Here is a 14,090-nt window from a genome sequence, read left to right on the forward strand (position 1 = left end):
CCCACAGTACTGGAGAGATCCCAAGTTGCAGGACTAATGACTGAATGACTCAATAAACGAGAAGCTGCACATACCCTAAAGCCGAGGTCCCCAAGCTATGGCTGGCGGGCCACAGCCAGTCCACAGGGCAACATTTCCTGGCCCACCAAACTGTCCCTGCTCGCAGATGCACTGGCCCAAGGAGCAAGGTTTACCTTTTATTTTCTTTAGATTCATACGTGGTTGCTGTTGCAGTAAAAGGCTTGAACACTGGCCTAGCCCCCACCAGCAAGAGGAGGAGCCCTGTTGGTGGCATGGTAAAAGCCACGGTGCTGGCAGGGTCCCCAAATTCCAGAAGTGTTTTGTGGATCCCACTAATTGCACCCAAGGGATCTTTAAGTGAAGCTTCTCCCGGCTTGGGCACAGCCAGAGGAAGAGGAGATTACACTAAGGGACACCATAAGGCTGATGACGTGTCACCTAGTTTCGTTATCATTTTCGACAGAATTCTGCAATAATTGTTCTTGTACTTTTATCTCTTTGGGCAGGAATCTTCCATATCTCTCTTTCTTTTTCACTGCACTCTCTCCAGTGCTGGCTTTTAGAGCCATCCCAACATCCTGTTGCTCCTTATTCTTTCACCTTCTGTCCTTTCTGCTGTATGTGAACTCTTCCCGCCCCCTCCGTCATTTGTTGCTGCTCTTGTACAGGTTTTGTACAATAAGGGGGTTATGCAAAACAACAAGAGCCACACACACACAAAAAATATCCATATGAAGCTATCACTTGGAAAATCTAGCAATCAAAGGAGGGCTTGTGTTTTCCATCTGGCTAGGATTCTCTGCCGATCCCTCGGCTTATCGGGAGCGGGCGCATGTACTTTCCGGAGATGGTAAGGAATAAGCAAGCAGCCTGTATGTGTGGCAGGTGTCTGCTTTCCCTGCACTTGTCACCCTGACCCCGATCTCACGGAGGGGGGGGGGAGATGCCCCCAGTCCCAGCATTGCTGAGGGGAGGTGGCGAGCAGATTCCCCTCCCACGGGGACCTGGGTAACGTCATTGCCCCCGACTTCCGGGCTCACGCACACCACCCCTGCCCAGCACGCGCCGCCCGGATTCTCCTCTCCCGGCTGGGGCAACCCAAACACTGAACTCAGCCCGGCCCTACCATTCAGTAGCAGGGGACTCGGGGTGCACCGAGCACTTTTTCTTTTCTTTTCCTTTTTTTTTCATGGAAGGGCACGCGAACAGACTCTGGTTATTATAGGTCAGGGAAGACGTTTCAGCTCGGCTTGGGAGGCGCTGCTTGCAATGGTCCCTCCTCGTCAGGTGCCATGTACCCGTCCTCCACCCCCCCCGTGGAGGTGTGGAATGGCTCCTTCCTCTTCCAGCTGATTTCTGGTCTGGGCTCCTGCTTTCAGCGCCGCTTCAGCAGGCTGGAACGTACCATTCCGGGAAGCAGGGGGTGCGACATCGGACAATGTGAAAGCGCTGCCGCTCCGCGGGGTGCAGAGACGGGGTGCGGGGTCTGTGAGGAGAGTGCAAGGGGGGCGCGCACGGAAGCGGGAAGAGTCGGGCGGCCGGGGGGCCTGGGGGCAGAACGGCTTTCCTTCGGCACCCTCCGGGCTCCCCCGCGGGCTGCACGGTGGAAGGCGCCGCCTCCAGCTGACCGGCCTGGCTCGCTTGCTCCCGAGCCCGGACTCTGCGCCGCTGCGCTCGGCCGCCTTAGTCGCACGCCCTCGGGCTGTCGCGGCGCCCGGTCGCCTCCCACGCCTTTTCCTCGGTCAGCCAACGAGGGAGTGAGCGCGGGCGGGCGGCCCTGCGGCTCGGCCTGTCTCCTGCTCCTGACGCCCGGGCCTGGGCCTCGCCTCGCAGCGCTGCAGCCATGGGGGATGCGGGCAGTGAGCGCAGCAAACCGCCCAGCCTTCCGCCGCGCTGCCCCTGCGGATTCTGGGGGTAAGGAAGGAGCTCTGGGCTAGAGAGTGGGACCCTATTCCCCCCCCCCCGCCCCGTGTCATCCCCCCCCCCCCGCCCCGTGTCATCCCCCCCCAAAGGACTGGGATTCCCCCCCCCGCCCCATGTCACCCCCCTCCGAGGGACTGGGACCCCCCTCCTCCCATTCCCCCCCCCCCGCCCCATGTCACCCCCCTCCGAGGGACTGGGACCCCCCTCCTCCCATTCCCCCCTCTGCTCCGTGTTACACCCCCCCCCCCCCCGAGGGACTGGGATCCCCTCCTCCCATTCCCTCCCCCACCCCGTGTCACCCCCCGAAGGACTGGGATCCCTTCTCCCATTCCTTCCCCTGGGACTGGGACCCCCTCCTCCCATTGTCTCCCTTGCCCATGTCACCCCCCCCCCCCGAGGGACTGGGATCCCCTCCTCCCATTCCCTCCCCCACCCCGTGTCACCCCCGAAGGACTGGGATCCCTTCTCCCATTCCTTCCCCTGGGACTGGGACCCCCCTCCTCCCATTGTCTCCCTTGCCCATGTCACCCCCCCCCCCCCGAGGGACTGGGATCCCCTCCCCCCATTCCCTCCCCCACCCCGTGTCACCCCCGAAGGACTGGGATCCCATTCTCCCTCCCCTGCCCCAATGTCACCACCCCTGAGGGACTGGGATCCCCCTTCTCCCCCTTCTCCCATTCTCTCCCCTGCCCCCTGTCACCCCACCCCCACCCCTGAGAGATTGGAATCCCCTCCTCCCATTCTCTCCCCCACTCCATGTCACCCCTGAGGAACTGGGACCCCCCCTCCTCCTATCCCCACACCCCGTTTTAGTCTGGAAGGTCCATCCCCCTCCCCCCCCCCCTACCCTGTGTCACACTTACACTGTAATCCCTGACACACTCCCCTATTTTTTCCCTACCCAGCATGTATAATCATGTAATAATAATTAACCTATGGACCCTGGGAGATATCTTACCCTGCTCTATGCCCCTTATAGTATCTGATTACTCTGGGTGGTAATTACTGGGGACTGGGTTTGCTGGAGTTTTTCACTTGTTTGAGTGGTGGTGGGTAGAATCTGTGAATAGACCAAACTCTGGGATGTGATTACTCCTGTCTGGAGTCAAATGTTATTTTCTCTCTCAAAATCAGTTTGATTCCTGAAATGTACAGAAAAAGGGGGTTGATCTTGCACAAGATTCCTGACAGGTTAATTCATCCGGAGCAATGAAGCCCAGCAAAGCTTTGCCTGGTCATTGCAAAGGACTGTTGGGAGTTGTCATGCTAATTTTATTTCATATTATTTCTTTCCTCCATCTCCATTTACTTCCCATGACACAGCACATCAGATCGAGTTGGAAGTGTTGTGTGATGACTTTGTCCGTTTGCTAAACAATGTGCATTCAGGCCAAGCTTGTGTACAATTCAACAGTGCAGGGGGTGACAGTGCAGCCATCCATGGTATCAGTCTGTGCTGTCAGATCACCTGAGAGGACCGTGGACCCTCTCTGTCTTCAGATTTGGAGAGAACCTTAACCTCTTCCTTATGCCCAGGACCGGACCCTTTTACAGGGCTCCCATGACGACCTGGAAAAGTCACGAGTGTAGTGCACAGACTGGTACAGAGAAATCTGTTTGACTTATATTCTGCTTTTCAGGCACGTCAAAGCAGGTTACATGCAGGCCCTGTAGGTATTTCTAATGTTTTCTGGGCCTCAGGAAACTGAAGGCTGCTGTGTGTGACCAGACAGTTAAATGCAGAAATAGTGGCTGGGATGCAAAAAAGTTTGTGGAGCTCCTATGAGTTTCTTTGGTGTTTACAGGAAGTAAGCATGAAATGACTTTAGGTACTTGATCTCTTTCGTATGTGCGGATGCTCAGCCCGGAGGACTCTTCTTGCCCTGTATAAAATAGATTTGAATAGGAATGGGGGACGTTTTGCTTTCTGCACACATTATTTTGCAGACCTCTGAATGGCACAGAATGAAGGCCTTCTTATTGAGAGTTAAGAGCTCTTCTGGTGCAGACATTTCCAAGGCTTGTTTATTTTTGGAAGTGGAAGGGAGTTTGGGAAATCTGAGCTGGAACTTGGGTTTTGTATAGTGAGATTTGTTAGAAATGTTTAACCGTCAGTACCTTGGGCCATATTTACTAAGGATTTGGTGATGGGTGGTGCTTATGCAAAATGGGAGAAGTCTTTTCCATTGTAAGTTAATATGGGGGAAGAAAAACACATCCAGTAAATTATTTTCCTCATTTCCTCTGTCTCCCGTACTGCGTGCTTGTAAGTTATGTGAATTCATGCATGCTAACCCCATTCCAGTGCATTTATTTTCCATTGACAGGAACAGTTGATAACCTTTGACAAACAGGGCCCTCGGAGTTGGGCCATGCTCACTTCTTTGTTGTTGCTCATGTGCTCTTTGCATTAACCTCACACCTTTTCCCTTCATGATCTGTATTCTGTATTGGACTTAACCTGTTGCTTATTGTAAATTTGTCCCCTCTAACTGTTGGCTTTCATCGGTCAGGTAAGGAATAAGTTGTGGGGGGTTCATGAGCGTTTCTGTATAAATAAATGCTTTTTTTTCTATTGGTATATCTTAGCGCTTCACATTTCTGTGACGTGTAAATGGTACAGAGCTACCCAACTATACCATTTAGCCTGCACAAAATGGAACTTTTGGTCTGTGATTTCTTTAGTTTCCTCCTGGACTTTGCTGGGAGCAGCTTTGTTGGCAGAAGTATTGCAGGGTGCATCACCCAGACGAGAGCTGATAGGTTTATGACCAGGGTGTCATAAATGATGACACATACACCACTTGAAGCAGACTAAGGCCACCTGTGACTCTTGCCATCATGGCTACTGCAAGGTCTTGTAGAGCAGCTGTTTAAAGCAAGACCAGTATTTTGTGCTTAGGCCTAAGTGCTACATCTTATTTTCCACACTTCACCACATTCACGCCGTTCTCAGCCTTTTGGCTGAAATCAATTGTAAGGTCTAAACAGAGCAGGATCTGTTCGGCAGAGACCCAGAAATTGTACAGTCTGGATTGTGGGGGGTGTGGGCATAACAGTTTATTACACAACTCTGCTGGGAGCAAGAAACTGCTTGGGCCTCAGTCAAACTAGGGATTAAATGTGAGTTGCAAAAAAATAATCAAGAAGTGCCCCAGCCTTGAATTAAGGCTGGAGGTGGGGACGGAAGCTGAGATTACAGCAGCCAGCAACACAATTCCTGGTTGTGAACTGGGGTGCTCAAGGAACTGTTGCTGTAGCCATCGAGGATTGCAGCAATACTTACGAGACGTCCACTGGAACCATGAGTTTAGGTTCCAGAGGACGCCCCAGAGCTATAGTGACACAGAGTATGATAGCATGAACTGACCACAAGCTCTCTCCAGGCATCCCATTTCCCCTCCTCCTGTAACACTGCGGGTTTTACCCGGTGCTGCCCCACTAATGAAGAGCTTCCGTACTTGGCCAGGCTTTCTCGAATTCTGTTTTTGTGAAGACGTTTTCAGTCGCATATCATAACTCCCTTTTCTAGAGCTTCTTTTCCCTGAAGAATGCATCTTGTGCATTTGTATGTTTCTTTGTATTTGAATATTGCTCTGAGTTTCATATCCTTCCACGAGCCGGCTGTGGCCTTCATTTGCGGCAGTCGGTGCTTGAGATGTTACCAGATTCTATCCCGGTATCTTGCGCGAGAACTTTCAGCCATGATCTCTGGGCGTAGGACGGAGAGGGGAGAGGCGATCTGTTATAGACTGTGATGGGGCAAGACAGAATATATGGGAGGGGGCATGGCGTGTCATTTCGGAGGACCCCGCATTAGGAGTGAATTCCTGGACTACATAAGTTAAGTCTCTTAAAATGAATTCCCAAGCAAATCATGTGAAAAGGCCCAAGACAGCTGGGCTGCTTTCTAAATGTGAAGCAAACTGTTCATTTAGTTTGACTGAGCTGCGCTCTCATACTGCGTTCAGACACTTCCATCCTGTTCTTTCCTTCTGTGCGTTGCACTAAAGTGGTCTGCTGGTGAAAAAGGGAACTGGAGCGAAACGAAAAGCTTCGGGAAGTGACGTAAGTGGAAAATAAGAAGAGATTGGGTAATTTTAGCACCAGAAAGAATTCTCATAAGTCTCTTAATATTGGGTTTTTGACCAGTAAGCTAAGCAGCCATAGGCAGCTTGGACGTTTTATTCCTGCAGTGATTTTATGCCTGCTCTAATTCTTGGTTGAAATGTGCATCTGTTGTCTTAATGACATGGGGTAGATGGGGTATATTTTATTCCTTTTGTGCTTCTTGCTATCTTGAATGTCCTCCTTCCTCCCCTTGCATCCCCAGACAGCATTGGGGCAGCTCTGAGAGCCCTCACTGGCCTGGGTTTTCAGGCGTGCCTGTTCAGTGCTGCTGGTTGGCTGGTCCTAGGGGCTGCTATAATACTGGCAACTGTTTTCCATCCTTCTGAGCTCTAATATACCATTTCTGCCGTGTGCCATTACCTGACTGACCCATTGCTTGCCACAAACCTCACCCTTTCCAGTTCTTTTTGAATTTCTCTAGCATAATATATACATCTTGTTATATCCCACTCTTCTACCTCTCGCACACTTCACAAAATTATCAGTTTGGAGGAATTAAATACGTTTTTTTTATAAATGCATAAGAACTTGCCATACTGGGTCAGACCGAGGATCCATCAAGCTCACCATTCTGTTTCCAATAGTGGCCAATCCATGTTACAATCACCTTGCAAGTTCTCAAACATTAAATAGATCCCATGCTACTAATGCCAGTAATAACAGTGGCTATTCCCTAAGTCAACTTGTTTAATAGCAGTTTATGGACTTCTTCAAGAGCTTATCCAAACTGTTTTTAAACCCAGCTACACTGACTGCCTTAACCACATCCTCCAGCAATGAATTCCAGAACTTAATTGTGCTTTGAGTGAGAGAATTTTCTCCAATTAGTCTTAAATGTGCTACATGCTAACTTCATGGAGTGCCCCCTAGTCCTCCTATTATCCGAAAGTGTAAATAACTGATTCACATCTACTCGTTCAAGACCTCTCATGATCTTAAAGACCTCTATCATATCCCCCCTTGGCCGTCTCTACTCCAAGCTGAGCAGCCCTACCTCTTCAGCCTTTCCTCATAGGGTCGTCCTTCTCTGTACCTTCTCCATCACAATTATATCTTTTCTGAGATGCGGCGACCAGAAATGTACACAGTATTCAAGGTGCGGTCTCACCATGAAGGGATACAGAGGCATTATGACATTTTCCATTTTATTCACCATTCCCTTCCTAATAATTCCTAACGTTCTGTTTGCTTTTTTGACTGCTGCAGCACACTGCACCGACGATTTCAATGTATTATCCTCTATGACACGCAGATCTGTTTCCTGGTTGGTCTAGGCAACATATTTAATACATTTTTCAGTTTCATTAAAAACAAGGTGCATGGTATTGAATCACTCTTAAGTTAGCTGTAGTGTATTTAGTTTACCTTGGAAGCAGAAGAGATCTGAGTACAGAGTAACAGGGCATGTTTTGCACACCTGTGGCATGGCACAAGAACAATGACCAGTCTATTCTAGGGCTGTGGTCAGCAAACAACCAAATCATTCTCCCCGGTTTAGAAAAAATGTGCCCTTTTAGGGAAAAGGGCTTGTAGCGAGTACCTTGCCTAAAACTCTGTTTAACAATGTGCTGCTCACTATCCTTTTAAGTGCAGGAACAATTCCAAGGAAAACAGAGCAGCAGAAGTGAAAGTGCCTCTTCAGTCTAAGCTATTGGAGAACTGCATGCAAAGGAGGAAACAGCAACCTCTGAGAGAGAGAGAGTGCAGAGAGGAGATACCAGTTTAGGTGCTGAACCTCTAGCAGGATTTGGGATTCCTGCAGCACCTCAAGCCAAAGGTGAACAATCCCAGGCCCTTTCCTCCTTAGCTCATTGGTTGATCTAATGGGATACTAGCCATCTGGCTGTAAAAGTAACCATTGCTCAGTCACTCGTGACTACCAGCTCTGTGCACCGAGTGCGATAAAGGGGGGGGGGGAGAGGAGAACATCGGAGACAAGGGGAGTGGTTTCCTGTGCATTACGGGACATATACTGCCTGTCTATTGTCTGTGTGGGGGCACCAGGAGCTTTACTGACCTTGGAAAGGTCACCTAGGTGTGACCTTGGGAGGTCCTGAGTCCTTCTAGGAAGCACTTTTGTCAGCCGTGTGTATTCTGAAGGGTAAGGGATATTTCCAAAGCATTCCCTTTTAACCTTTTGTTATAAGAAGTGGTAAATGCCGTTTCATTTTTGGTGGCACTAGAGTTGGTTTTCAGGTGCGTGCTGTTTTTTCCCCTCCTCACTGGGGATTGATGGTGGGAATGAGTTCACCGTAGAACGTAGAATTACTGTACAGGTTGCCTTGTAAAGACTTTTAGTGCTTTTGAGCAAGGGCTGAAAACAGCGATTGTCTGTCTCCTCTGAGGGCGTAACGACTTCTACCAAAATTCACTGATTTGGTTCAAATTTGGGGGAAAGGTGGTGCATAGGCCTGGCACCCACCCTATTGAAAATGGCCGTCATCCAATAAGGCTGAGGGTAATATCACTAGGGTCAAAGTTGAAAAGTGCTTGAAAATCCGGGTCTAAACACAATTCCCACTTGCTCCCTTGTTTTGTTACTGCAGTCGCGTTAAAGAAGTAGCTGTTCTGTAGACTTCATGAAAGTTACCAATAAACACCAGCTGGCACGAGAAATCCTTATCTAGAGCATGGCTGTAGTGTTCTTGTCTGGAAGAGCTTACCCTTTAGGTAAGCTTGCGTCAGGTCACATAGCGAGTGGTGGATCGGAAGGGGCCCTTGGTTTTCAGTTTAAACTGATTTTCGTCCTAATTTCAGAAACCTAACTTCAGGCCTGCGATGCTTTCTGCCATCTCTTCTCCTATAATACCAATAGTGGGGCATGGCCAAGAGTTGGGCTCGGGCTGTGCGGGAGCAGCAGGCACATGCATGCTACAGCCACGATCTTGCACCCACGCTGCAGAGAGGAGGGAGGCTGAGGTTACCACTGGAGCCGTACTGCAAGGCAGGGGGGGGGGGGGGGGAGAGGGAAGAAAGAGATAAGAAGGGGTCATTAAAAGCTTTCATCTAGCCTTGTCAATGAATTTGAAAGTTACGTGGCCCTCGTCTTAAAAAGCGTGGAAATCTGCTCTAGGGTCCTAATTTGCTTTTTTTTTTTTTTCCCTGTCCTGGCATCTGTCAACCAAAATGAACTCTGATATTTACCTAGATAAAAGTCACTTTTTCCCACTGATTTTTCTGCAGGTTTTGTTTTTGTAATGAAGACTGAAATTGCTGTCAAAAAATGTGAGCTGAGAATGAAGGCCCCTAAGCCTAGGACAGTAAAGCCAGGGGCCCAGTCCAGTTTATTGCAGGCTCTTCTTATTACAGAAGTCCTTTGGAAGCGTGGAATACAACTGGGCTCAGATTTGTACAGGGCACTGACTTCGTGAAATTATCCTGCCTGCTTCCTTCTCCCCCCAGTAACTTTTCACCCATTCAGACGTGAGCCACAAGTGAGAGGCCACCCCGTGACTCCCGACTCATTCTTCTCACTTGTCTTCGAATTGGCTGCTTTTTCTTCTTATGAGAAACAAACCCATGTGGCTGCTCAATCCTGTTCCCGCCATTGTCCTTAACTATCAGTACCCACTGTTAGATCTGCTCATCTAAGCGAAGTGAGAGAGAGAGAGAGCCATTTCAATAGCAGGGCCGAAGCTCTGGAATAATTTGCCACTGGAACTTAGAATGCAGGATAACCTGAAGAAATTTAAGAAAGACTTGAAAACATGGTGCTTTCAGCAAGCACATGGAATTAATGCTCAGGATGATATATAAGTCAGCAGTCCATTAGATGATCCTATTTTCTATCTTCTTAACTATACTTATGTTGTTTTAGTTTTATTTTATGAGTAGATTTTAGCTATCTTATTATTTTTATTGAAGTTTTTATGGTATTTATTCTGTTTTTCCATCTGTTATATAATAATTTATATTATGTAAACCGTAAAGATAGAACCTTGTGTTCTGTGTAACGGTATATACGAACTGCATGCATAAGAACATAAGAAATTGCCGTGCTGGGTCAGACCAAGGGTCCATCAAGCCCAGGATCCTGTTTCCAACGGTGGCCAAACCAGGCCATAAGAACCTGGCAAGTACCCAAAAACTAAGTCTATTAGTAATAGTAATAGCTAGTAATAGTAGTGGCTATTTTCTAAGTCCACTTAATTAATAGCAGTTAATGGACTTCTCGTCCAAGAACTTATCCAATCCTTTTTTAAACACAGCTACACTAACTGCACTAACCACATCCTCTGGCAACAAATTCCAGAGCTTTATTGTGCGTTGAGTGAAAAAGAACTTTCTCCAATTAGTTTTAAATGTGCCACATGCTAACTTCATGGAATGCCCGCTAGTCCTTCTATTATTCGAAAGAGTAAATAACCAATTCACATCTACTCATTCAAGACCTCTCATGATTTTAAACATCTCTATCATATCCCCCTTCAGTCGTCTCTTCTCCAAGCTGAAAAGTCCTAACCTCTTTAGTCTTTCCTCATAGGGGAGCTGTTCCATTCCCCTTATCATTTTGGTTGCTCTTTTCTGTACCTTCTCCATCACAATTATATCTTTTTTGAGATGCGGCGACCAGAATTGTACACAGTATTCAAGGTGCGGTCTCACCATGGAGCGATACAGAGGCATTATGACATTTTCCGTTTTATTCACCATTCCCTTCCTAATAATTCCTAACATTCTGTTTGCTTTTTTGACTGCCACAGCACACTGAGCTGACGATTTCAATGTGTTATCCACTAGGACACCTAAATCTCTTTCTTGGGTTGTAGCACTTACATTTCTCTGCAGTGCTGGTCGCCACCACCAACTCTGCTAGGCTATTCCAGGCCTAGTCTTCCTCTCTTTATTTTTGTAAGACATACTTAATCCAACACCCAGATCCCCTATCAAAACTTGTCCAGAATTTCTGGCTGCCCTGTGCTTGATATTAGGATTGTAACCATGCAGGTCATCCCAGCATTTTTGGTCAATTGACATGGGGGCAGTATTAAATGGACACTTTCTAAAGCTATATTTGCAAAAAGAGTGGAATAGTGGTGACCGCGAGGTACAGGACTACAAAGCCACGAGATTCTAGAATCAAATCAGCACCTTCTTTTATATATTTATTGATTGTTTTTTATATACCTTTCAACCACCAATTGTCACCCCTAACCTCCTTCTTCCCTCTATCCTAGTGTAAACCCCACCATCCCATACCCCACCCCTTCCTTGACTTCATTTAGCCCTCGACATCCTCTAGACACAGATCCTTTATTGCATACTATGTAAATATTCACTGTAAATGCGTTTTACTATGTAAATATTCCTGTCCCTTTTCTCTTTTTTCCTCCTATCCCAGTTGGTAATTTCCTTGTTCATTGTAACTATTATTTTCTGCACCAGTTCAATTACCCTAGTTCTATGTTTATTACACGACTTGTTAAATGTAAACCGACTTGATGCAACCTCTGGTCGTGAAAGCCGGTATAGAAATTAATAAATAAATAAAAATAAATAAATACCGTCATTCAGACCAGCCATCATAACAGTTCACAAATATAATAGGAACAAGAAATACAAACATTTTGCGTGAAGGATTATAAATAAAACAAATTATATAAGAAACAAACATATAATAAAATAAAACAAGATATGTTACTTGTTAAAAGGTTCATACTGAGTGGGAGTATTGTGACTCTTCAAATGCTTTAGTGCATAACCAGGTTTTTAAGTTCGTTCTGAGTTTCTTGGGGTTCGGTTGAGTGCATAAAGCGTCTGGCAATGAGTTCCTGCTACAAAGATGGGCCATACTGTGTGTTTAGGGACCTTCGTTTTCAGATTTTATTTGCCCTGGGAATTTCAATGCTATAACAAAAAAAATAAATTGATGGAAAAACGATTTTTCTCCTGTTAATTCATTTTTATTTTATTTCTGTTTATAGCATCTTTGTTGTAATATTTTTGTTATAGTTTTTCTGCCCACAGCACTCACTGCTTTCCAAAGTGCGTTTAAAATACATGCAAAATTGTTTTCATGTGCTATTACCCTGTTTCCCCGAAAATAAGACATTCCCCGAAAATAAGACCTGGTAGAGGTTTTGCTGAACTGCTAAATATAAGACCTCCCCCGAAAGTAAGACCTAGCAAAGTTTTTATTTGGGAGCATGCCCGTCGCACAGAACACCAGAGCATGCAGCTGTGATTTTTTTACCCTGCAGGATTCACAGTTAGTTGTCATCACAAACCAGCATAACCAGACAACTATTCAGAATATAATAAATGTTCATTTTTTTGTTCAACAATATATGTGAATTCTTCTTCATGGAAAAATAAGACATCCCCTGAAAATAAGGCCTAGTGCATCTCTGGTAGCAAAAATTAATATAAGACACTGTCTTATTTTCGGGGAAACACGGTATGTGTTCAAAAGCCCATTTATGTGCATAAAACTGTGTTTTATGAACGTAAATCCCTTTGAACTTTCAGCTCTTAGTCAGGCCGATGCAATATCATTGCGTGAAAAATGTGCCTCCAAACTGGGTGCTCTCTTTTTGAATGCGTGCCCATTCACCTACCCTGGGTGCCTGATGCACTAGGCAAGTGAGCTGCTGCATTAAAAGAAAGGTGCAATGTGTCATTTGTGCGTACCCAGTGCTCTGCATCAGGCGCCCAGAAGTGGCTGTGCACCCACAACAGCCTGGCCAGAGCTCCCCCCCTCCCCCGCTGGGCCTTTCACTGACATGTTTGTTTATTTTATTTATTTATTGCTTTTGTCAGGGGAGCCATCGCGACGGTTCACATAGTTACCATAGTATGAAAACAGAGTAAAGACACAAGGTTACTTAAGTTATTAATACATGTAAAAGAAAATAAAATCAAAGCAAACAGTAAGAACATGCTGGGTCAGACCAAGGGTCCATCAAGCCCAGCATCCTGTTTCCAACAGTGGCCAATCCAGGCCATAAGAACCTGGCAATTACCCAAACACTAAGAAGATCCCATGCTACTGATGCAATTAATAGCCGAGCTATTCCCTAAGTAAAATTGATTAATTGCAGTAAAACTAAGGTAAAAACTCAAACTTGAATAAATTAATGATACAAACAAAAATAAAATCAAAGCACGCAATACAACTTCGTTAAAAGAATAAATAAAATAAAAAGCAGGCTCCTGCATCAGAGTGAATGGCGCGATCGGCAGTAAGTGAAGGAGTGAATAAATGAAGCGCTCGGCACTTAATATTAATGATTCACCCCTTCACTTACCGCTGGCAGGAATTCCAGTGGCTCCCCCTGTGAGGAGCTGCAGAAAGTAGGATTTTTTATTTTTTGTTGAGCCCTGGAGTGCAGCGTGATTCTGCTTTCTGAGGTTCCTCCTACTTAGTATTGTGACGATACTCCCAGGCAGGCGCTAAAATGGGTGCCTTGGCCCTGCGGTGATTTTTGGCATCCCGGGGTAATAGCTAACAGCCTTATCTACATGGAGTTTGCGTGTGATGAGCGCTATTAGCTGTGTGCTCGATTGGATGCGCTGATCCCCGTATTGCATCGGGGGTTATTTTACCGTGTCCAGTAGTGTTACCCGGGGCACTAGCCCGAGCGCACTATATAATACATCAGCCTGTATGTTGCTCCTTGTAACTTTAACCTAAAACCAAACAACCACAGGATTGGCAAAGATTACTAACTAAGGCCATATCTTCCTAAAGTGAAATGGCATTCTCTCCTCTCTCAAAACCCCACCGACTGCCCAGAAATGTTAATAAAACCGTGCAGACCTCTGGCTGCGGAATATTAATATCAGGAGAAGAGCGAAACGGTCGATGAACTCGCCAGCGGAAGCATGGGCGAGCTTCCTTACGGTGCCGTTGGGAGATGCCCGCCTTCAAGCGCTGGCTTTCCATCTACACTCGTGTATCTTCTAGAGTTTCCAGGACTCTTCACTCTGTGCTAGAGATGTCCCCAAATCCTCTGAAAGTCTGTTTGGGACTTTGTTCTTGTGTTAAAAGATCAGCACAGGTGCTGCTAGAAATG

General features: G+C 46.7%; 1 protein-coding gene across 3 annotated transcripts in view; it reads left to right on the forward strand.

The window, feature by feature from the left end:
* The first annotated feature begins 1,298 nt into the window (after positions 1 to 1,298).
* The window catches only part of ZFAND3 (zinc finger AN1-type containing 3), a 558,612-nt gene continuing 545,820 nt past the window's right edge, over positions 1,299 to 14,090 (forward strand). For 2 of the 3 annotated variants that reach the window (XM_029592912.1, XM_029592913.1), the window contains exon 1: positions 1,718 to 1,935. In XM_029592912.1, coding sequence (XP_029448772.1) covers positions 1,865 to 1,935 — 71 coding nt within the window. In that variant the 5' untranslated portion in view covers positions 1,718 to 1,864. Of the gene's footprint in view, positions 1,936 to 14,090 lie in introns of all 3 variants that reach the window. The other variant, XM_029592911.1, reaches the window with a different exon arrangement.

The sequence above is a fragment of the Rhinatrema bivittatum genome, chromosome 3 (assembly GCF_901001135.1).
Source record: "Rhinatrema bivittatum chromosome 3, aRhiBiv1.1, whole genome shotgun sequence".
Classification (NCBI taxonomy): domain Eukaryota; kingdom Metazoa; phylum Chordata; class Amphibia; order Gymnophiona; family Rhinatrematidae; genus Rhinatrema; species Rhinatrema bivittatum.